We start from the raw sequence: 24,465 nt of genomic DNA on the forward strand, positions 1-24,465 counted from the left end.
AACGTACAAACTCTGTGCAGATGTTGACCTGGATGGGATTCGAACCCAAGACCCCATCGGTGCAAAGCTGTACTGCTACTCACTCAGCCCCCGTGCTGCAAGGCTGTAGTGTTACTCACTCAGCCCCCGTGCTGCCCTTAGGGTTTGTGGCTTTGTATTGGTGGACACTGGACAGATTTTCGGGATAAGAAAAGATCATTCCGGATGGAGAAGACATAAGAATCTTAATGCAATGTATTTATTCAGATCATGTGACACAGAAGCATTGGGTGACATCACGTGGGGGGGTTCTATACGTTGGGAGGAGACAGGACATGGATGCATTTAGATGAAGACGTATATGAGGTTGACGTCTCCCTCCACCTCCAGCTTGTCCACCTGCTGCAGGTTCCAGAGCCGATGCGCGTAGTCGAAGCAATGAAAACCGTTCACGAAAACCTTAAATTGCTTTTCTCCGCTGCGGATGGAAATCTGGAAAAGATGGGATGAGAAATGAAGGCTCCATCCGGGGACATTCCTCATAGATCCAGGCACCGGGGCTGTGATATCTTCTTATATTTATTATCCATGGCCTCCTTCTTTGTAAAATCAACTTTGAAAATGATGCTAATGAGTCTAAAGTGCTCCTGGAGGAGTTACCATAGCCCCTCTGTGCTGTAGCTTCACAGGCTGTTACACTGTCTCCGTTCCCATTCAGCTACCTCAGCACTTCCCCCTCCCTCTGCTTGATGTAACCTCACACAGTGGGAGGGGAAATGCTTCTTGCGCATTGTAACAGCCTGTGAATCTGCAACAGGAAGTTGCTCCGGTAACACCCCCAGAGCACTGCAGGCTTATTAGCATAATTTAAAATAAATTGATTTTAGAAGGAAGGAGGCCATGGATAACAAATATAAGAAGATTTCCAGGGTCACGGTGCCTGGACATATGAGTAAGTGTCTTTATATGATGGATTTTTAATCATGATTAGATTCCCTTTAACCATAATGACAGATAAAGTGGGACTCTTACCCTGCTGAAGTCATTTAAAGCTGGATGGATGCGGTGGTCCCAGACATGGATATGGGAATCATTTTAAGACCATATCATGTATAGGTCCAAATGTTTTGCACAGCGCTGTGCACTGTATAGTGGCCATATTTGGTATTGCAGCTCAGACCCTTCACTTAAATCAAACTGAGCTGCAAACTACGTGACAAATATAGATGACATCACAGTACAGCAGAATATAGATGACATCACAGCTGTGCACGGCAGAAGTGGTGCTCAAAACAACTGGACGTGAAGGAATCAAGAGACCCTTAAAGGGATAGTCTATAAAATTGGTAAAATTACCAATTACTTCTGATGTAACGCAATAAATGACCTGAGAGACGACTTCACAATCTGCAATAGATACATCTATGACCGTTCCCTTAGTGACTCACATCAAAGAACTCTCCTTCCTTAAAGGGATTTTTCTCCAGTTGGGTCTCCTCCTCTCCCCAGGACCCGTTGATATAGCTGTTCCTGACCACTTTCTTTTTGTTTAAGCGAGGGTTCAGGTGAAACGCAACGTCGTTGTTGAAACCGACTTTAAGATTAATACAGAAGCTGCGAAAACAAGAAAAGTACAAGATAGGTTCCAGAGGTTTGTTCTTAAGTTGAATTTGTATGTAAGTCGAAACTGTATATTATATCATTGTAGTTCCAGATAGAAAAAAAAAAATTGCCCCAGTGACAATTGGATTTTCAAAATTTTTTGCTGTAATGGGACCAAGGATGATCAATAAAGCTTCATTACAGACACCTTACAGCTGATCATTGCAGCCTGGGACTATAGTAACATCCAGAGAGGTCACCAGAGGTCACAGGGGGCAGAGGGGTTGTCTGTAACTAGGGGTTGTCTGTAAGTCGGGTGTCCTTAAGTAGGGGACCGCCTGTATTCTTATTTTTGTGGTCTGGTATAGGAGGTAAATTTAGCCAGTTGGTTTGGGGTCTGAAAGAGTTTAGGTGTGTGACCTGGCGTCCAAATGAATGGGGTGACCCCACCAATAACCCTAATCGCCTATGAAGTGTCACATCACTCCGACCTCTGGAATTAGCAGCCATCAGGAACCACAAATCCCCCCTGAAGAACCAGTGTGACTCCCATGACCCTACTGCACGTGCTCGACCACCAGGGCGTCGCACGTGCCCGACCACCAGGGCGTCGCACGTGCCCGACCACCAGGACGTCGCACGTGCCCGACCACCAGGACGTCGCACGTGCCCGACCACCAGGACGTCGCACGTGCCCGACCACCAGGACGTCGCACGTGCCCGACCACCAGGACGTCGCACGTGCCCGACCACCAGGACGTCGCACGTGCCCGACCACCAGGACGTCGCACGTGCCCGACCACCAGGACGTCGCACGTGCCCGACCACCAGGACGTCGCACGTGCTCGACCACCAGGACGTCGCACGTGCTCGACCACCAGGACGTCGCACGTGCTCGACCACCAGGACGTCGCACGTGCTCGACCACCAGGACGTTGCGGGACCTTCCCCCTCACCTTTTCGCACTAGATTTTACCATTCCTTTCACAACCACAGTGCGTTTCGGGATCATCCCACCTCTGATGTTTGTAGAAAATGGAACTGGCTGTAAATAATGAAGAGGACATTCAGTAGTGATACATTATAGCAATGTGACTATGATCTTGTAGAGGTCATGGGAAGAACCAGGGACTTACTGGGTTTATACTGGGGGGTCCCATCATGGGCTGCAGAATAAGGAGAAAAGACAGTGAGACCTGTGGACTTACATCTAACATGGAGCAGTACGGATACATATACAGTCTATACATGTATAGAGGGGGGTGCGGGATTTACCCCTACATGATGCCCCAATGGATCAGGGAAACCCCATACAATGTTTCCAGGAAAATAATGTAGTTCACTAATTGCCTTGGACTGTATGGGCATCCACAGGAATCCAGATCAGGGAGCAATAGACAATATTAGTTATCATAGTATCATAGTTTATACGGTTGAAAAAAGACACTTGTCCATCAAGTTCAACCAAGGAAGGGAAGGGATTGGATGAGGAAGGGATTTAGGAGAAACAATTCTATATAACATAACCATCAATGTTATTTAGGTGTAAAAAGGCATCTAGACCCTTCTTGAAGCTCTCTGCTGTCCCTGCTGTGACCAGCGCCTGAGCTCTCTGCTGTCCCTGCTGTGACCTGCGCCTGAGCTCTCTGCTGTCCCTGCTGTGACCAGCGCCTGAGCTCTCTGCTGTCCCTGCTGTGACCAGCGCCTGAGCTCTCTGCTGTCCCTGCTGTGACCAGCCCCTGAGCTCTCTGCTGTCCCTGCTGTGACCAGCGCCTGAGCTCTCTGCTGTCCCTGCTGTGACCAGCGCCTGAGCTCTCTACTGTCCCTGCTGTGACCAGCGCCTGAGCTCTCTGCTGTCCCTGCTGTGACCAGCGCCTGAGCTCTCTGCTGTCCCTGCTGTGACCAGCGCCTGAGCTCTCTGCTGTCCCTGCTGTGACCAGCCCCTGAGCTCTCTGCTGTCCCTGCTGTGACCAGCGCCTGAGCTCTCTGCTGTCCCTGCTGTGACCAGCGCCTGAGCTCTCTACTGTCCCTGCTGTGACCAGCGCCTGAGCTCTCTACTGTCCCTGCTGTGACCTGCGCCTGAGCTCTCTGCTGTCCCTGCTGTGACCAGCGCCTGAGCTCTCTGCTGTCCCTGCTGTGACCAGCGCCTGAGCTCTCTACTGTCCCTGCTGTGACCAGCGCCTGAGCTCTCTGCTGTCCCTGCTGTGACCAGCGCCTGAGCTCTCTGCTGTCCCTGCTGTGACCAGCGCCTGAGCTCTCTGCTGTCCCTGCTGTGACCAGCCCCTGAGCTCTCTGCTGTCCCTGCTGTGACCAGCGCCTGAGCTCTCTGCTGTCCCTGCTGTGACCAGCGCCTGAGCTCTCTACTGTCCCTGCTGTGACCAGCGCCTGAGCTCTCTACTGTCCCTGCTGTGACCTGCGCCTAAGCTCTCTGCTGTCCCTGCTGTGACCTGCGCCTGAGCTCTCTGCTGTCCCTGCTGTGACCAGCGCCTGAGCTCTCCGCTGTCCCTGCTGTGACCTGCGCCTGAGCTCTCCGCTGTCCCTGCTGTGACCTGCGCCTGAGCTCTCCGCTGTCCCTGCTGTGACCAGCGCCTGAGCTCTCTGCTGTCCCTGCTGTGACCAGCGCCTGAGCTCTCTGCTGTCCCTGCTGTGACCAGCGCCTGAGCTCTCTGCTGTCCCTGCTGTGACCAGCGCCTGAGCTCTCTGCTGTCCCTGCTGTGACCAGCGCCTGAGCTCTCTGCTGTCCCTGCTGTGACCAGCGCCTGAGCTCTCTGCTGTCCCTGCTGTGACCTGCGCCTGAGCTCTCTGCTGTCCCTGCTGTGACCTGCGCCTGAGCTCTCTGCTGTCCCTGCTGTGACCAGCGCCTGAGCTCTCTGCTGTCCCTGCTGTGACCAGCGCCTGAGCTCTCTGCTGTCCCTGCTGTGACCAGCGCCTGAGCTCTCTGCTGTCCCTGCTGTGACCAGCCCCTGAGCTCTCTGCTGTCCCTGCTGTGACCAGCGCCTGAGCTCTCTGCTGTCCCTGCTGTGACCAGCGCCTGAGCTCTCTACTGTCCCTGCTGTGACCAGCGCCTGAGCTCTCTACTGTCCCTGCTGTGACCTGCGCCTGAGCTCTCTGCTGTCCCTGCTGTGACCAGCGCCTGAGCTCTCTGCTGTCCCTGCTGTGACCAGCGCCTGAGCTCTCTACTGTCCCTGCTGTGACCAGCGCCTGAGCTCTCTGCTGTCCCTGCTGTGACCAGCGCCTGAGCTCTCTGCTGTCCCTGCTGTGACCAGCGCCTGAGCTCTCTGCTGTCCCTGCTGTGACCAGCCCCTGAGCTCTCTGCTGTCCCTGCTGTGACCAGCGCCTGAGCTCTCTGCTGTCCCTGCTGTGACCAGCGCCTGAGCTCTCTACTGTCCCTGCTGTGACCAGCGCCTGAGCTCTCTACTGTCCCTGCTGTGACCTGCGCCTAAGCTCTCTGCTGTCCCTGCTGTGACCTGCGCCTGAGCTCTCTGCTGTCCCTGCTGTGACCAGCGCCTGAGCTCTCCGCTGTCCCTGCTGTGACCTGCGCCTGAGCTCTCCGCTGTCCCTGCTGTGACCTGCGCCTGAGCTCTCTGCTGTCCCTGCTGTGACCTGTGCCTGAGCTCTCTGCTGTCCCTGCTGTGACCAGCGCCTGAGCTCTCTGCTGTCCCTGCTGTGACCAGCGCCTGAGCTCTCTGCTGTCCCTGCTGTGACCAGCGCCTGAGCTCTCTGCTGTCCCTGCTGTGACCAGCGCCTGAGCTCTCTGCTGTCCCTGCTGTGACCTGCGCCTGAGCTCTCTGCTGTCCCTGCTGTGACCTGCGCCTGAGCTCTCTGCTGTCCCTGCTGTGACCAGCGCCTGAGCTCTCTGCTGTCCCTGCTGTGACCAGCGCCTGAGATCTCTGCTGTCCCTGCTGTGACCTGCGCCTGAGCTCTCCGCTGTCCCTGCTGTGACCTGCGCCTGAGCTCTCTGCTGTCCCTGCTGTGACCTGTGCCTGAGCTCTCTGCTGTCCCTGCTGTGACCAGCGCCTGAGCTCTCTGCTGTCCCTGCTGTGACCAGCGCCTGAGCTCTCTGCTGTCCCTGCTGTGACCTGCGCCTGAGCTCTCTGCTGTCCCTGCTGTGACCAGCGCCTGAGCTCTCTGCTGTCCCTGCTGTGACCTGCGCCTGAGCTCTCTGCTGTCCCTGCTGTGACCTGCGCCTGAGCTCTCTGCTGTCCCTGCTGTGACCAGCGCCTGAGCTCTCTGCTGTCCCTGCTGTGATCAGTGCCTGAGCTCTCTGCTGTCCCTGCTGTGACCAGCACCTGAGCTCTCTGCTGTCCCTGCTGTGACCAGCGCCTGAGCTCTCTGCTGTCCCTGCTGTGACCAGCGCCTGAGCTCTCTGCTGTCCCTGCTGTGACCAGCGCCTGAGCTCTCTGCTGTCCCTGCTGTGACCAGCACCTGAGCTCTCTGCTGTCCCTGCTGTGACCTGCGCCTGAGCTCTCTGCTGTCCCTGCTGTGACCTGCGCCTGAGCTCTCTGCTGTCCCTGCTGTGACCAGCCCCTGAGCTCTCTGCTGTCCCTGCTGTGACCAGCACCTGAGCTCTCTGCTGCCCCTGCTGTGACCAGCGCCTGAGCGCAGTAAAGAAGCCCTGTCACCTCCGGTGATTAAACCTTGTTTTCTCCGGACGGAGACTTTACCCCCTTGTCTTTTGATTTGATTTGATTTAATCTGAAACAACTTAACACCATATTTTTTGTATGGACCATTCCTATATTTATATAAATTAATCCTGTCCCCTCGTAGTCGTCTCTTTTCCAGACTAAATAAATCTAATTGTTTTAATCTTTCCTCATAACTAAGACCCTCCTCCATACCCCTTATCATTTTTGTGGCTCTTCATTGAACCCTCTCCAGCTCCAGGGCATCCTTTATATGGACCGGAGTTATGATTGTGTGTATATATATATATATAGAAGATCTATAAACTAGTCCTTATTATACTGACCACAAGTTTTGACTGTGACTCTGATAACACAAGATTCTGAAAAAGATACAGAATTGTTAGTACATTGTATAGAAACATAACATTCACTGTCCCATCAAAAACTGCCCCCCTTACATAATGCTGAACCCCCAAGTTTAATAAAAGAGGTCCACCTGCATGAAGTCCTAAGAACCAGAGTACCCAGGGGCGTTACTACAGCGGTAACAGCCATAGCAGCCGCTATGGGGCCCATAGTGTCAGGGGGCCCCGTCATCCAACCTGACACAATAAAGAATGGAGGATGTGCACCATTATAGCTATATTGTATTGTATATTGTCCAGCATATGTATATAACATATACTGTGATGTGTATGTGAGTATGTTGCATATGGCACTGTATGTATGTGTATATGCACATGAGTGTATTTATATGTGATTGTAACTCACATGTGGGAAGGGGGGCCCCATGCAGTAGCCAGCTAGGGGGCCCTGTCTCTCCTAGTTACGCCACTGAGAGTAGCAGAGGATCCTGGTGGGCCCGGGTTCTGACACGTGATAATGGATGCACCGCATCTTCCCATCCCTTCTGGAGAAGGGACCGGTGCCTGGCGGACCTTCCATAGTGTTGGGACCACCCCTTACCCGGGCACTGCAGAAGGGACCCCCAAACCTTGCTGAGACCTTACTGGTACCCACAGCTTAGCTACAATTTTGGATAGAGAAGTGGCTGTGCACGCTTGGTCGTTGAAGACTTTTCCATCTCCGACTCATTGGTTCCTTTTATAGGTTTCATTCTACAGTCTGAATTTTTGAAGGACCCCCCTCGTCTTCTCATAGTATACAGTGTAGTTACCATATTGGGTAACACACACAGAGCACAGGTAGCTCGTAAAGAATATCAACGATACCCGAATAATTGGATGCAAAGAGTTGCAGGTGCAGGTGGTGAACGGTCTTCTCTCCATGATAACCTTAGGGCTTCCATCTTTTTTGGCCATACTTACGCCCTTGACGCCTGGTCCGTTGCCAATGATGCTTAACTCCTGGACTGTAATATCTCCTTTCACTTGCAGCCAGTTCACTCTGTCCAGGGGCATGCGGTGCGCAAATTCAAAGAAAGGAGCACCATTCGCAAATATCTGGGGAATACAGAGAAGAATGTGCCAAAATGAGTGATGGAATAACATGTTTTGGGGATCTGTTTATGGGATCTACCATCAATAACCTTCATGGAGGAAACTTTAGTGCCTGCGCTTGCTTGGGGAGCAAGGGTCAAACTATTTTAACCTTTGTGATCTTTGTACTATAAGCTGTTCTTGGTTTGACCAAATGATTGGGCACGGTCATGGGGAGTTGGAGAAGATCACTATTAGTCATAGAGATGAAATGTATCTTGTTCCAGTGAAGATGCTGATAGGAATGTAACATGGATTGGATATGATGGTTACATGTGGTTGTTTTGGAGATGGTCTTACCTGAAAGTTGTTGCGAGTCACCTCGATCATGATGGCGAAGACCTTTCCGGACTTGAAAGGCATTTCACGCTTCATTTCCTCATCTCCCCAAACGTCGCCTTGTCTTGAGTTGAAGACGCAACGATCGCGGCCGTCATATCGAGCATTTACGTGTAAGGCAATATCTGCACTGTCCTCCTGTCCGGCGGCTAAGTTGATAGCGAACCTTGACCAACCAAAAACAGCCAAATAAACAGCAAGATAGGAAGATACAATCTGCAGCTCCATCTTTATTGGAATTTTTTGTGCCTCTACTTCTCCTTGGTATAGAATTGGTGGAGACCCAGGGGCCTTATAGAGCTCCACACAGGTTGTGCAGTGGAGACCTAATTTTGGATGAACTTGAAGAACCATAAGTGTTGGTTCATGGTGGACTTAATGGGGCTCATTTACTAAGGGTCCGAACACCGTACTTTAGTCGAGTTTCCCGAATATTTCAGAATTGCCCCGGGATTTTGGCGCACGCGATTGGATTGTGGCGCATCGGCGCCGGCTTTCACGCGACATAAATCGTAGGGCGTGGCTGTCGGATAACCAGATGGATTTGGAAAGACCATGGAATTTAAAAAACGATTTGTGTCGCGAGATCACGCACTTACATGCACCGGGAAGAATAAGGTGAACCCCGGCGGACCTCGGCGCAGCGACACATGCAGGAACTCAGACGCACGGACCTTAGAGAATCCCGGCAGAACCGGAATCCTCGTCAGACAACGCACTGCGGTATCGCGACTGGGTAAGTAAATGTGCCCCAATATTGTTTGGGAGGCCTAGCACAGACGCAAGGATGATGGAGACTTCTTATTGATGAGAGATCATGGAAAGAAATTCCCTAAAGCATCTTATAAATTACCGAAAGGGCAACACATATATTGGGGCACATTTACTTCCCTGGTCCATTCGCGATCCAGCAGCGGGTTCTCCGATGCTGATTCGGGTCTTCCGGCGATTCACTAAGGTAGTGCGCCTGATGTCCACCAGGTGTCGCTGCTGCGCTGAAGTCCATCGGAGTTCACTGGAGTTCACCATCCTATCCTGGGTGCAGGTAAGTGCGTGTCGAGCGATACATTTTTTTAAAAAAAATACGGCAGTTTTTTCGAATCCGTCGGGTTTAACCGACATCCACGCCCCCCAATTTCCATCGCATGCATGCCGGTGCCGATGCGCCACAATCCGATCCCGTGTGGCAAAATCCCGGGGAAATACTGCACAAATTGGTAATTTTCGGGAAACCCGACGAAAAAACGTGATTCGGGTCCTTAGTAAATGACCCCCATTATTGTGTTATAGATAAGATTATGGTGCCCTCACGGCAGGTTCTCCCTTCCCCTATCGGGTACGTGAGGGCAATGCATTAGTTCATATAACTATACTCCATTAAAGTTATAAGGAATGAATGAAAATGAATGATGTGTCTCACAATACCGTATGATAGGTCTTACCTGTTATAATTTTTGGGCAGTGTGGCCTGAACATACACGGCCATCCCCACACGCAGACCTCCGGCTATTATAGTGGTAAAAGGGATGGGCTGCAAAAATCACAGAAATATCATAAGCAGAAATTTGCTTTCACACCAATCTATGTGACAATATAAAACCTTGAGGCACCTCTTCTAGATCAGGGGCAGCATGGTGGCTCATTGATTAGCATAACAGCCGTGCAGCGCTGGGGACTTTGGTTAAAGTCTCAGGATCAAAATCTGCAAAGAGTTTGTATGTTCTCTCCGTGTTTGCATGGGTTTCCTCCAGATCCTCTGGTTTCCTCCCACACTCCAAAACATACTGGTAGGTTGATTAGATTGTGAGCCCCATTGGGGACAGGGACCGATTTGGCAAGTTCTGTGCAGCGCTGCGTAATCTGTGTGCGCTGTATAAATAAAGAATTATTATTATTATCCGGATATTTCTTAGTTGTACCTTTGTATTGGAAACCTTGGTGACGACCTCCCATCTTAAGTCATGACGTGATACTAGGGTTGAGGATGTGTTGCTGCACGACTAGGTAACAGTAAGTTTTGGAGTGTGGGAGGAAACCAGAGGACCCGGAGGAAACCCACGCAAACACAGAGAGAACATACAAACTCTTTGAAGATGTTGACCTGGGTGGGATTTGAACCCAGGACCCCAGCGCTGCAAGGCAGAAGTGCTACCCACTCATATTTGCTGTGTAACTGTGTTTATGATTATATATACTCTCATAACAGCTATACACTATGGGTCACGACAATGTTTCCCAGACCTGTGACCTCTTGGGATTTCTTCTGATCCTGCACGTGGTGGTCTACTGTCTGCTTAGGTGCAACATGTCTATAGTCCTCCAGCTATATCCACCAGTCTTATAAAAGCTGAATGTACTGGTGGAGCCCAAGTTCCTATTCAACCACTAGATCTCCGGTAGCTCCAGTTATCTGATGTCCCTCAAAGAGTTGACGTACTCTAGACAACACCTTCTGTTTCCCAACCTCAACACACACAACCGATTGGAAGACCCTTTGTGAGAAGTGTTGACCGCACAGCTTGGGGTCTTCCTTTTCTAGGGGTATGAATAGTAATGCAAAACCTAGTCCTGCCCCTACACATGTCATCTTGTTGGTGGTCCTCTCCATATATGCTAATGGTCATACAAGGAGGACATCTGTTCAACCAAAGAACAAAGGAGATTGTAATCCCCGATCCTTTGGATTTGGCAGACCAGGGACGGCCATTTTCCCCCTCCTTTTCTTTACCTCTCTGGTTGTGCTTTCGGAGTCAGCACATGATGGGTGTGTGACTCACCCCTTCTTTCGTAATGCAGAACTTGTTTTGTGGTTTGCCCATAGACATATTATTGTAGGTTGGGTGTGTCCCTGAGCGTGCGGGATGCTATCCCCATTCCTTCCATTATTTTTCCACAGGTTTGACTCACTCTTGAGAAAATGTGATGAAACACGACATTGTTCCTACTAATAAGAAACCAGTGTCTGCGAGACCATCCCCCATCATATACTGCGTATACTACCTGGTGCAAAAAGTACAAGCACCAGCGGTGGATCCACCTTGTAGACTTGACATACACATAGAATCCGGGTTGGTGCAACTGGCTAAGAGAATCTTCTGGAGAGCCTAAACTCCTAAATATGGGTGGACTAAGACTACCATGAGCCCTGGGATGTAGGAAAAGTCTGGGGCACATTTACTAAAGGTCCGTCGGACGCATTTCTGTCGGGTTTCGCGTTTTTTTTTTCTGATTTGCCCCCGGGTTTTTGGCGCACGCAATCGGATTGTGGCGCCGGCTTGCATGAGACACAAATCGGGAGGACGTGGACGTCGGACAACCCGACTGATTCGGACAAACCGCGGGATTTAAAAACCAAAATGTGTCGCAAGATCAGCACTCACATGCACCGGGAAGAAGAAGGTGAACCCCTGCGGACCTGAGCGGGGGAAGCGACACATGCAGGAAATTGGACGCACGATCTTAGTGAATCGTGGCAGCTCCGAATCCTCATCGGACATTCTGGATCGGGACGGGTAAGTAAATGTGCCCCTCTAACTTTACTGCCTACATACGATACCAAAATCTGAACTTTTTGGGAAAGCTGGTTGGTGGACCTACAAAGGTCCTAGAAGGGCAAGGACATGAGTGTTGAGAGCCAGCACTGTCTGGAGACTTCAGAGGTGGTGGTCCTGGTCTTTATTATTCCCAGATTACAGTATCAAACCAGATTAGTGGTTTAGGTGGCCATGGGCCTTCTAGGAGCCTTGGACCTTGGGCTGTTGCCCAAAATGTTATAGTCCGCTACTGCTCCTTCTCAATATTGAGCACCAGTTCTCTGTAGGATTTGTTTTTTATGGATTAATTCCTCAAATATCTATGATATTTCACCTTATATAATATGGATTATTCTGCTTAAGGAACCCACACAGAAAGCCAGGAAAAGTCTCTAGAACTTCTTTGATGGATATCACTGATAGGAACAACTTGGTCTGCTGCCGCCTCTATGTGATGTGCCCGCTGGTAAGAAGTTCTGCAGAACATGTTCTTCTTATGAGTCACCATTCCAATGGAGGGAGGAGAATCCTACAAAGATCTTTCTGTCTTCAGAACCGACATGCAAAGTGATGGAAAAGCTCTTCCTGAAAGAGGTGGCCCCAAATGTGTGAGATACAATGAGCCTTGGAAAGCCATCAAACACCTCTGTGCCCGATCTGCACCTGATTCATATTAAAAACTTACAATAATTTTGGGAGACATTTTACTCTCCATGAAAGGACATGTTTCTCAATCTTCATAATCAAGATAATAAGAGAGCACTTGCTGAGCGTGTCAGAGCCCATCCCGGAGGAGCATGTCTATACTTATCAGCACTGCATACAGTCAGCATCCATCAATCCAACACTGAAGGGGATTAAGAGATACTTCATAATCTTCAAGGGGTGGGGGTGGGGGGGCGGTATTGTCAAATATCACCAGGGCTGGGGGGACACTTACACATCGTTATGCTCTGGGGTCCCATCGGACCCTATAAGTGTAACCCCATTAATGGACTTTTATGGTGATGCTGTTTCTGTGCCGTGTTGTGCACCTGATGTCATTTTGTTGCAGGATTTCTGGTGCCGAACATTATTACAATACAAATAACCAGAAGCGGATTAAGTGTCCCAGGGGTCCAGCATCCAAACCCACTCCATGCCCCGAGGCCTAATCTCCTCTGCCCAACAAAACTACCGCATCCTGTAATGGCCCCCCTTTACAGAATTGTCCACCGAAGAGCCCCCCTTTAATGATATGTCCACAGTAGAGCCCCCCCTTTAATAAAATGCCACAGTAGAGCCCCCCCTTTAATAAAATGCCACAGTAGAGCCCCCCCTTTAATAAAATGCCACAGTAGAGCCCCCCTTAATGAAATGTCCACAGTAGAGCCCCCCTTTAATAAAATGTCCACAGTAGAACCCCTCTTGATGAAATGTCCACAGCAGAGCCCCCCCTTTAATAAAATGTCCACAGAGCCCCCCTTTAATAAAATGGCCACAGCAGAGCCCCCTTAATAAAATGTCCACAGCAGAGCCCCCCATTATGAAGATCCCCCATTGCAAATAAGTGTCCTCTCCCTATACGTAGCCACATGCATTACTGCACTTACCACTAACAGACGCCTATATAAACCCCAAAGTCTTTGAAGCCGCGAGTGCAAATACAATCCCCGGCACTTGACATATCGGCTGCACATTCACCGGACACTAGAAATTCCTCTTATATTGCAAGAGATGAAGCTATTTTTACTACTACCCTCATCATCTCAGTGTAATGACTGTGCACAACGTCTGTAATATTGGCTCTGAATACAATGCAACAATTCAATACAATATACATTGTATCAGGGCCAGTGTCATGTGTAGGCACAGGAGGCCTCTGTCTATAGGCTAAGTGTTCATATGTAAGTTATTACTATTTATGTGTTCAATAGATGTTGTGAGAAGCGGCTTTCGCTATAATTTTGTAACAACATCTGCTTTTTGTGCTTTTGCATAAGTTAATAGTGTTTGTCCCATAAATCTGTATTGTATTCAGGAATTCTGAATGGTGGGGGTCCAGGTATAGAGAGTCTGACCCCGCTCTGATGGACCCAACCTCTCCTGCATTACACAAACAACCCATTGATGTATATGGTCATGTAATACTCCTTTCCCCTCTGGAGGCGCTGCAGAGAAATTCCCCAGCGCATATAAGTGTCCCAGCAGGCGGAGACATTGCTATAATAATTCTTTATTTATATAGCGCACACAGATGACACAGCGCTGCACATAACTTGCCAAATCGGTCCCTGTCCCCAATGGGGCTCACAATCTAAACTACCTTCCAGTATGTATTGGAGTGTGGGAGGAAACCAGAGGACCCGGAGGAAACCCACGCAAACACGGAGAGAACATACAAACTCTTTGCAGATGTTCTCATCTTGTTTTAAGAGACCTTTCTATCAATTATAGATTATCTAAGATGAAGAACCTCTTTTACATGTAACCTACGTAATTAGTGGGATGTAGGACGATGATGATCCCACGTATCTCCTGCTTGTGCTGTGGGGATATTAGGGAGCGGATAGGTGAGATATAAACCGATTACATTCCAATCTAAGTTTTGGGTTCAATTAAAAGTTGGAGGAGATGAACAACATTTATCGACAAGATGGCGGCTCTGGCACCGGACACCGGTGGTGGGGACATGTTCTCCTACGGTTTCCATATACTGTTGACTAATATCGGGGGGGTAAAATGTGTCTGGGTCATTCTCGGGTAAGCAGTAGCCTCAGACCGATGACATCCAACCAATCCAAGGCATATCACCCCTGACAGCAGAGACATTGGGTCATTCATGGATTTTGCTTCTACCCACCATAAAAAAACTAATTTTCAAGCCTTCGTAATGTTAGATGTTGCCATAAGGTTCCTACTGCGTGGTACTATATCTGTCATGGTGAGTGGACTCTGAGGTCACATGACCAGCAAGTGTTGGGTCCTACCGGAGTATTCTCCGAGTCTCAGGTGGGGCAATCCGACGCTGCGCCGTGCCCATTGTGGCTGATAGGAAGATATTCATCCGGGAAACATTTGGCTTCCATTAGAGACTCATCTATGGAGCAGATGTCCTCCCATCTGTGGTTAATGATGGGACATGGAGCTGACACACCCTGACTCTCCCATCTTCCCGGAGCACCGAGATGATCACACTCCGCTCTGCTCATGTCTAATTCCTGGTTTCCACCAAACAACGAGAAATGTCTCTTCTAACCCAAATCATGAATCCTTACAGTCCAGGTTACCAATGCTCCCCCCCCCCCATGTCCTAGGACCCTACAAGGTCATAACTTATCTTATCTTGTTTAATGGAGGCAAAACCTCAACTTTTTGAAATGTTTACCGTGGATCTTCTAGCCAAATGTCCTCCCCAATGCAGAATCTCTCAATCACCAAACGTCCTTTACCCAAGTGGTGACAATTCAGTCTCTATTCTACATCACAACCAAGGAGTCACCACCTCTGCCCTCCGTATAGGATGGTTTATGCTACGCTCAACTTTTTGGAAATGTACATTTTGGAATAGTCAGCAAATTTACTAGTGCAAATTTGTAGCAGCGTCGTTCAACAGGTCTGGCGCCAGCACTAGGGCCCAGGGCTGCTGGGGGGGCCCACACAAGGCTCTACATAAGGAATCCATGGGGATGAGAGGGGCTTTATATAAAATAACCATGACGGGGATGTTTGGGATGATAAATTAGGGAATATTTTAGGGAACAGGAAACTGTTATAGTTTCTGAATTTTTAATGCCACCACATGAGGTCACTGCTAAGGGGCCCAGTCCTGCAGGTATCATGTGTATGAATCTGTCTGGGTGCTGATGCCCCATAAACATGCACATATACATTGCAGCAAGAACTGGGCGAGGCTTTGCCGTTCCCCTCCAACTTATAGTTATAATTTCCAGTGGTAATTTCCTGGTAGATTTACACAAAGATTTAGCTGATTTTAAAAGTTTCAAAACTTAATAAAAGTTTGGAAAAACTCTTTTTGGCATCTGAATCCCATCTACAGGCGATGCCAACTTTCCGCAAGAAGCTAAACTAGTAAAATATGTATAACTGGAGACTGGGGAGACAAGAAATACACAGCCAAAATAACTGAACTATAGGGAGGAGGGAGACAAAAACGGTGAGGGTGTAGCCTGGGTGTAGGGGATGTGCCAAGGTGCTGGAGGGGTGCACGTTACCCACTCTATAGGGATCGGGACATTATGGTTACACGCTGCTCTATAGTGACCAGGCTGTAAGGTTACCCACCATATTGTGACCAGACTATAAGACTAAGAACTAGGTGAACCGAATATTTGCCTCCGGTGAAGAATTAGGCGAAGAATTTAATAACTAAGGGTTGGACGAAGAATTTGGCAGCAGATACCCAGCTAATAATATATGGTTATATCCATACATACATGATACTGTTATTATGCATAAAGATGATAGGGGGGCACATCAGAATGTGGGGGGCATCTGATGCCAATGCTGCCACTTCTAGGGGGCGCGGCTCTTGTTGTGTGACCCTGAATATAAGGGGGATCACTGTTCACCCCACTTATGGCAATAGTAGATGTGCCCCCAGTTTTTATAGGTTAGATACAAAGTTGCAACACGTATGATACATGTGATACGCACTTAGATCAGATCCACCCTCCCAGCTCTACATGACACGGAGAATCCTAAACACACATCAGTAAAACACATGACCCAAGTTTCTGCAAATCCTAATTGCAGCGTAATAAAGTTTATAGAATACATAAAAGACTATGTGCAGGTGAAGGGGTTAATACTCACGGGGTTGAAGGCAGCTTGGTAGCCCGGAGCTGGTACAAACGCCATGTTTGCTGCTATTAAGAATTGCTGAGTACTAAATTTTCATGAAGTGGAGAGATGCTTTATATCCTGAGAGAAGGGGCAGAGCCGAGAATTAAGAGTCTCTCTCCGAAAACTGGAAAATCCACTTCATAGGACGAGCTGCGAAGCGAGAGAGACTCCTGCTGGAAGATCCATGGAATGGAGCGGAATCTCACAAGGATGGATCCAGGGATGTAATCGTGTGTAATGGAACATATCACTAGGGGGTGGGTTATTGGCTGTGGAGGGGTCTGTGTCGTCCTTATAGTCCTGGTCAGTGCCGGGTAGGTAAGTGCAGTGAACCCTCATTGTAATAGTCAATGTTATATAGGGAGGTGGAGGCTTATGAGATGAATGTGAGAGACATGTGACCTCTGCTCCCCGAGGCCGTGTAAAGGTGTCAGGGATCACCTGTTATTACAATGTGCAGTTATCTTCACCATCATCATCTTGTTGGCGCCTGTAGCCATCAAGTTGGTTGTCTCTGATGAGACTTCTTGGATTTATCAAACTTGTTCTCTTTAGGTCTGTCTATGGGGCTCATTTATTAAGGGTCCACGGACCGCACCATCTTCAGAATATCTGACGATTTCCGATTTGCGCCGCGTTGAGAAGGGGATTGTGTCGTATGCAAGCGGATTTTGGTGCAGCGGTGCCGGCTTTCATGCAACAGAAATCGGGGGCGTGCCGCCGGACCCATCAGACCCCTCGTCACTCCGTCAGACTAATGGAGCAGACGGCCGCGCATGACCATTCTCCTCCATTAATCTCTATCTCCCGTGGATTGGGCATAACTTTTGTTTGTGGGATATCAACTACACCAGAGGAACATGTAGCTCTCAGTATAGACCCCTCCTTTATTGAGTTTTCAGCAGGTCAAAGACTGGCGAAAACCTCCATTGTCAGTGATAGGACCTGCCATTTTCTGACCTGTATTTTCAGGGACCTGGTGTGGAAAAAGAACAAGTTGAGGTCTAAGGAGGTTGGTGGTTTGGCCTCACTGAACCCTTGGATAACTTACCTGTCTTCCCAGCCTCCACCAGTGGTTTGTCCTCTCACCTGGTAGGGAGGCCGGGTTATATCACATGGGATGTTTGGGGGTGACCTTTGTCCATGGTGTCAGGAATCGGGCACTGGATACATTTAATGTGGAATTGCCACAAATTGAGATGTTATTGGAGTTCTGTTCTTGACCTTATAGATAAAGTGTAGGACACATCTGTACATTGTTTGTATATTCGGACCTTCCTGTATGGGAGAGTCATAACTGCGTTTACTATATCTGGGGAAAAAGCTCTTCACTAGGTAGGACCAAAAGTTACCAAAAACGTAATGCTATAAAAATTAAAAAAAAATATTTGGGCCCGTGACTTGATGCACATGCTCTGGCCCCCGATGTTAGTAAGAGATTTTTTTTGTGCTGTTATCGATTAACACCTTAATAATGTTTGACTTCACCATTTTGGGTTAGGCTGGGGGGTTTGACGATCAGGCCCCCCATGGTTCTATTTGTTTGTCTATTCTTTTTATATTTTACATGAAAAAAAAAAAAACTAATGAAAAACTGACTAAAACAAAAAGACTCCTATTTACGCAGCGGCTTGTTTGCTCTGATGCTGCGTCTGTTTCTTCACATATTTGTATTCCGGATCTGGGTGTTTGTAGACTCGGGGGGTTCTGTTTGCAGGATCTATAATGGTAAAGAAACAGAAACCTCAGTCTCCGTGTTATTGCCTCAATTTAAACTTCTGGCAAATCTGGACTATAGATACAATAACATGTGTCCACCTGGGACCGGAGTCTAAGTGGTACCCGGTCTTCACCAGAGCCCGCCGCAGAGCAGGTTGGTCTTGCTACGGCGTGGTACCACCAGGTTGTTCCACAGGCGCACTTTGTCCGTGGTGGCTGCCAAGGTCGAGGTACAGAATCATCTGGCACACCCGTGGTCGGGGACAGACAGGAGGTCAGAACGGGCAGTTCAGGATTGGAGTCGAAGACGTAGCAGAACGTCAGGGCAGGCAGCACCGGATCACAGTCAATAATGGAACCGGGGTCACAACGGGAATTGGGAAACAAAGCAAACCACATGGAATAGCTTTCTCGGTGGGATTAGGCACAAAGATCCGGCGGGGTATGCTGGGAGAGGCCGGCTCTTATCAATTTCCTGGAAATGGCACCAATTAGCGATGCACTGGCCCTTTAAATCGAGTGCCAGCACGCGCATGGCCTAGGAGGCGGGGACGCGCACGCCGGGGACCCGGAACGTGGGCAGGTAAGGCAAGGATGGGAGCCGGGGGCACGGGGAGACATGGGTGTGCCCGCGGCCGGGGATGTGGGTCGCAGGGCTCCTGCACAGCGAGGGGGCACCTGTGACAATTGGTTTTTCGGCCATCAACCTACTTCTGTGTTTACTACGGAGGCAACATTGAAAGTAATTACCTGTCAAGACAAGTAACCGCTGAATGGAATATTGTAACGACTATAAATCAGACTGAAATGGTTTTGCTTATCATCTCAATCCAAGTAGATTAGATGGAGAACCAATGTGACAGTGACAGGTCGGCTAATGGAGATGCACATTAGTATATCCATCAAGTTTCGTGCCACTAGAAAGTGGTAAACATTCAGGTCACAATGTATGTTTGTAATGGCCCGCTGGACAGGTCCCTTACGAACCGTTACACTTTAGGTGATCCTTATGTAGGTGAGATACAGTCGATTATATCCTATATTCTAAGTGGTCCTATATGTAGTTGCCTTAATTATATATTAATTTCTTCTAGTATGGATCCATCTAAGGACCATTACTGGTAATTATTGTTAACCAATAATAAGTAGTGTTTAATGTCAATGTGGTTCTGCCTCGAGGTTCATTATTGGTTGGATGCCTGGAAGCTCCACCCAGAGTGAAAAATAAATTATGCTCCATCTGGCAGGAAGTTCCAGTTCAGTTCTAGACCAATCTAAGACTTCCTAGAGCAGCCTACTACCGCTTTCTCCTGCCTGAGGGTTACCCCTCCATCAGACCTGCGGTAGCCCTGCACCTATACTGGGTTTGCCCTGAGATTGCTGCCAAAGTGACTAAATCTAGGCTCTGCGCTTCTTTACTAGATTGCATCCTACCAGTTACCTCTGACATTGGCAGATAGGACCTAGGCCCCAGCCTGATACCATTGCTGCACTGAAGTTTTCGAAATAAAGAGCCTGTAAGTTTGATGTTCTACATCTTGTCTCTACGTGTAATACCAGGCTGCCTCTAACATCATGGGCCTCCTCTCTACCATCTACACAAGGATTCCGATCACACGCATACACTGGGAGTGCCCCAGGGGAAAACCTTCCATTATATTGTGGCCTCGCTCTCTTCTTACATCCCCTTGCTGGTCCTGCTCAGTGTGGACAAGGCCTGTTCCACCGGGCCACACTTTCAGCCCGGCAGAGTCCAGAGAGCGCTGCAATCACTGATGGCAGAACTCATTGGTGCAGGAGTCCAGGTGGTGCCGGGACCCAGAGCTGAGGGGAGAACCTGGGAGCAGTAATGCTGCACCTCACCTGCTTTAGGTGGCTCTCTTCTCATTGTCCATTGTCAGCATCAGGACACAGACTTTGTAGCCGTTTCAGGGGTCTCCATTATTATTATTATTATTATTATTATTATTTTCTGGGGGTCTAAGGTCTTACTGTCTACTCAGGGGGTCTTCAGTATTATTATTATAGGCTATTTTGGGGTCTCAAGTATATTAGATGTCTGTATTATTAATGTTTGGGTGCTGGGGTTTGTAATAATAATAATAATAATAATAATAATAATAATTGCCCGGTCTGGGGTCTGTTACTTTCTGAATGGGGGGGCATTTGTGTTGTACTGTGGTTGCTGGTGCATGTAGGGTGCTGGGTGCTAGTGCAGCCCCTTGAAGTTGTGTAGTGACAATGCCGCCCTCAGAGCCTTACATTTATTAGGAAATTATGTTTCTCCGATGCTTTTTCCAGAGAGTAATGAGTAACTTATTGTAACATGATGCAGGCGACATAGAGATGTTATCACACGACTTCTGTGCAGACGTCTCGCTTATCGTGAACCATAAGTAGAAGTACAACTCTGTGTCCGGGTAAAGTAGGACAAAGACGAGAAGATAATAAGATGATCACATTCCATAATAATGGGACAAAGCCAAAAGCTGGACACTCACCTGATGGATCATTGTAATCCCTGCAGATCCGATGTGTGACGACAGGACGGCAGCATCACAGGGTGCACGAGCCGGGTACCAACATTTACACTCAGCGGAATTCATCTTGGGTTTCCCAAGGTGAACTGATGACTCCCTGTAATATCAGATCTTATGTGGCATTAGAAGATCTAAGTGTGAGAGAAGCAAACACATAGGAACAGGTCATGCAGCAGCTAATAGTAAGTTTCTATTTCCCCTCAATACAAGTCATTACATCTACAATGTCATAGAATGTGCTACAGCCCCATCCAAAATGTGAATGATGTCGGATGTGGATCCTCCTCTACGTTCTGTGTGCAGTGTAGGAGACATAATAACCACCGGCTCAGAGATACCTGAACATCAGAGATGGAAATCATCTCACATGTTGGCCCCCCCGATTTATCCACTTTGCAATATCTGCACCGTCATCGAACCTGTGGGTTGATTTAAAGGGACACTCCAGTAATAACTGCACTAGAATTATAATAAAGCAAGTACTAGAATACGGACACCATGTCCCCCATGCCTCGGGTGTGTGCAGGACCTTCAGTCTATGCTCTTACTGGACCATCACAGTATTCTACTCAGACTATGGGCCAGACAGTGACACATTAGAAGGATCCTGTCATGTTGGATGCCCCTGCATTGGATCATGTGCGGAGTTACCTGCAGCAGCGTGCACCTGTGATGACACTGATGCAAGGTCCACATAAAGACAACTTTACATTTTGAAATTGTGCCTGAAATCAATAAAGTCTAACAAAGATTCAGCATCAGACACTTCCTCTATGACAAGTCCCAGCAAATAGTCCTCCCCGGCACCAGGACTCCCTGCACAGGTTTCTGACGCCATCTACTGGAGGTTTCAGGTTTTGCAGAGATTAAGCTTTTTCAGCTGCTTTTATTCTTCTGGGCTCAGATTTCCTTAATAACTTCTACAATATACACTCACCGGCCACTTTATTAGTTACACCTGTCCAACTGCTCATTAACACTTAATTTCTAATCAGCCAATCACATGGCGGCAGTGCATTTAGGCATGTAGACATGGTCAAGACAATCTCCTGCAGTTCTCCCAAACATCAGTATGGGGAAGAAAGGTGATTTGAGGCCTTTGAACGTGGCATGGTTGTTGGTGCCAGAAGGGTTGGTCTGAGTATTTCAGAAACTGCTGATCTACTGGGATTTTCACGCACAACCATCTCTAGGGTTTACAGAGAATGGTCCGAAAAAGGAAAAACATCCAGTGAGCGGCAGTTCTGTGGGCGGAAATGCCTTGTTGATGCCAGAGGTCAGAGGAGAATGGGCAGACTGGTTCGAGCTGATAGAAAGGCAACAGTGACTCAAATCGTCACCCGTTACAACCAAGGTAGGCAGAAGAGCATCTCTGAACGCACAGTACGTCGAACTTTGAGGCAGATGGGCTACAGCAGCAGAAGACCACACCGGGTGCCACTCCTTTCAGCTAAGAACAGGAAACTGAGGCTACAATTTGCACAAGCTCATCGAAATTGGACAGTAGAAGATTGGAAAAACGTTGCCTTGTCTGATGAGTCTCGATTTCTGCTGCGACATTCGGATGGTAGGGTCAGAATTTGGCGTCAACAACATGAAAGCATGGATCCATCCTGCCTTGTATCAGCGGGTCAGGCTGGTGGTGGTGGTGTCATGGATCCATCCTGCCTTGTATCAACGGGTCAGGCTGGTGGTGGTGGTGTCATGGTGTGGGGAATATTTTCTTGGCACTCTTTGGGCCCCTTGGTACAACGCCACAGCCTACCTGAGTATTGTTGCTGACCATGTCCATCCCTTTATGAGCACAATGTACCCTGTAACATCTGATGGCTACTTTCAGCAGGATAATGCGCCATGTCATAAAGCTGGAATCATCTCAGACTGGTTTCTTGAACATGACAATGAGGTCACTGGACACAAATGGCTCCACAGTCACCAGATCTCAATCCAATAGAGCATCTTTGGGATGTGGTGGAATGGGAGATTTGCATCATGGATGTGCAGCCGACAAATCTGCGGCAACTGTGTGATGCCATCATGTCAATATGGACCAAAATCTCTGAGGAGCTTCCAGCACCTTGTTGTATCTATGCCGTGAAGAATTGAGGCAGTTCTGAAGGAAAAAGGGGGTCCAACTCGTTACTTGCGTGGCCGGTGAGTGTATATACTTCTATATACACACACAGAATGGGCTTGTATTGTCATTATATACATGGATTTGTGAGGCTCAACCCTCTTAACTATTCTCCTCCTCTTAATATGAAGCCGCCACATATACTGTGTTCCCATATCCTAATGCATAACATATATTTATCTGTGACGAGGGGACACTGTCTCCATCTGGAGGAAACAAGGTTTAATCACCAGAGGCTTCTTTACTATGAGAACTGTGAATCTGTGAAATCGCTGAGCTCAGGCGCAGGTCACAGCAGGGACAGCAGAGAGCTCAGGCGCAGGTCACAGCAGGGACAGCAGAGAGCTCAGGCGCTGGTCACAGCAGGGACAGCAGAGAGCTCAGGCGCTGGTCACAGCAGGGACAGCAGAGAGCTCAGGCGCTGGTCACAGCAGGGACAGCAGAGAGCTCAGGCGCTGGTCACAGCAGGGACAGCAGAGAGCTCAGGCGCTGGTCACAGCAGGGACAGCAGAGAGCTCAGGCGCTGGTCACAGCAGGGACAGCAGAGAGCTCAGGCGCTGGTCACAGCAGGGACAGCAGAGAGCTCAGGCGCTGGTCACAGCAGGGACAGCAGAGAGCTCAGGCGCAGGTCACAGCAGGGACAGCAGAGAGCTCAGGCGCTGGTCACAGCAGGGACAGCAGAGAGCTCTGGCGCTGGTCACAGCAGGGACAGCAGAGAGCTCAGGCGCTGGTCACAGCAGGGACAGCAGAGAGCTCAGGCGCAGGTCACAGCAGGGACAGCAGAGAGCTCAGGCGCTGGTCACAGCAGGGACAGCAGAGAGCTCAGGCGCTGGTCACAGCAGGGACAGCAGAGAGCTCAGGCGCTGGTCACAGCAGGGACAGCAGAGAGCTCAGGCGCTGGTCACAGCAGGGACAGCAGAGAGCTCAGGCGCTGGTCACAGCAGGGACAGCAGAGAGCTCAGGCGCTGGTCACAGCAGGGACAGCAGAGAGCTCAGGCCCTGGTCACAGCAGGGACAGCAGAGAGCTCAGGCGCTGGTCACAGCAGGGACAGCAGAGAGCTCAGGCGCAGGTCACAGCAGGGACAGCAGAGAGCTCAGGCCCTGGTCACAGCAGGGACAGCAGAGAGCTCAGGCCCTGGTCACAGCAGGGACAGCAGAGAGCTCAGGCCCTGGTCACAGCAGGGACAGCAGAGAGCTCAGGCCCTGGTCACAGCAGGGACAGCAGAGAGCTCAGGCGCTGGTCACAGCAGGGGCAGCAGAGAGCTCAGGCGCTGGTCACAGCAGGGACAGCAGAGAGCTCAGGCGCTGGTCACAGCAGGGACAGCAGAGAGCTCAGGCGCAGGTCACAGCAGGGACAGCAGAGCTCAGGCGCAGGTCACAGCAGGGACAGCAGAGAGCTCAGGCGCAGGTCACAGCAGGGACAGCAGAGAGCTCAGGCGCTGGTCACAGCAGGGACAGCAGAGAGCTCAGGCGCTGGTCACAGCAGGGACAGCAGAGAGCTCAGGCGCTGGTCACAGCAGGGACAGCAGAGAGCTCAGGCGCTGGTCACAGCAGGGACAGCAGAGAGCTCAGGCGCTGGTCACAGCAGGGACAGCAGAGAGCTCAGGCGCTGGTCACAGCAGGGACAGCAGAGAGCTCAGGCGCTGG

The 24,465-nt window shown here is 49.5% G+C and overlaps 1 protein-coding gene across 1 annotated transcript; it reads right to left on the reverse strand.

The window, feature by feature from the left end:
- Positions 1-216: 216 nt before the first annotated feature.
- Positions 217-16,586, reverse strand: LOC140076813 (galectin-4-like). Its single transcript, XM_072123539.1, has 9 exons — positions 16,396-16,586; positions 9,490-9,578; positions 8,009-8,213; positions 7,538-7,672; positions 6,554-6,589; positions 2,718-2,747; positions 2,538-2,626; positions 1,428-1,593; positions 217-471 (listed from the first exon to the last, which is right to left on the reverse strand). Exons 1-9 carry the CDS (start codon positions 16,438-16,440, stop codon positions 325-327), a joined length of 942 nt encoding a protein of 313 aa, XP_071979640.1. The 5' UTR covers positions 16,441-16,586; the 3' UTR covers positions 217-324.
- Positions 16,587-24,465: the final 7,879 nt, after the last annotated feature.

This window comes from Engystomops pustulosus, chromosome 9, assembly GCF_040894005.1.
Source record: "Engystomops pustulosus chromosome 9, aEngPut4.maternal, whole genome shotgun sequence".
In the NCBI taxonomy this organism is placed as follows: Eukaryota; Metazoa; Chordata; class Amphibia; order Anura; family Leptodactylidae; genus Engystomops; species Engystomops pustulosus.

Coding starts and splice junctions, on each gene's coding strand:
- LOC140076813 (XM_072123539.1), bottom strand. CDS start 16,440: ATGGCGTTTGTACCAGCTCCGGGCTACCAAGCTGCCTTCAACCCC. Junction 8,214..9,489: donor CTGCCCAAAAATTATAACAG/GTAAGACCTATC, acceptor TGGTTGGTCAAG/GTTCGCTATCAACTTAGCCG. Junction 472..1,427: donor AGGAAGGAGAGTTCTTTGAT/GTGAGTCACTAA, acceptor CATCTTTTCCAG/ATTTCCATCCGCAGCGGAGA.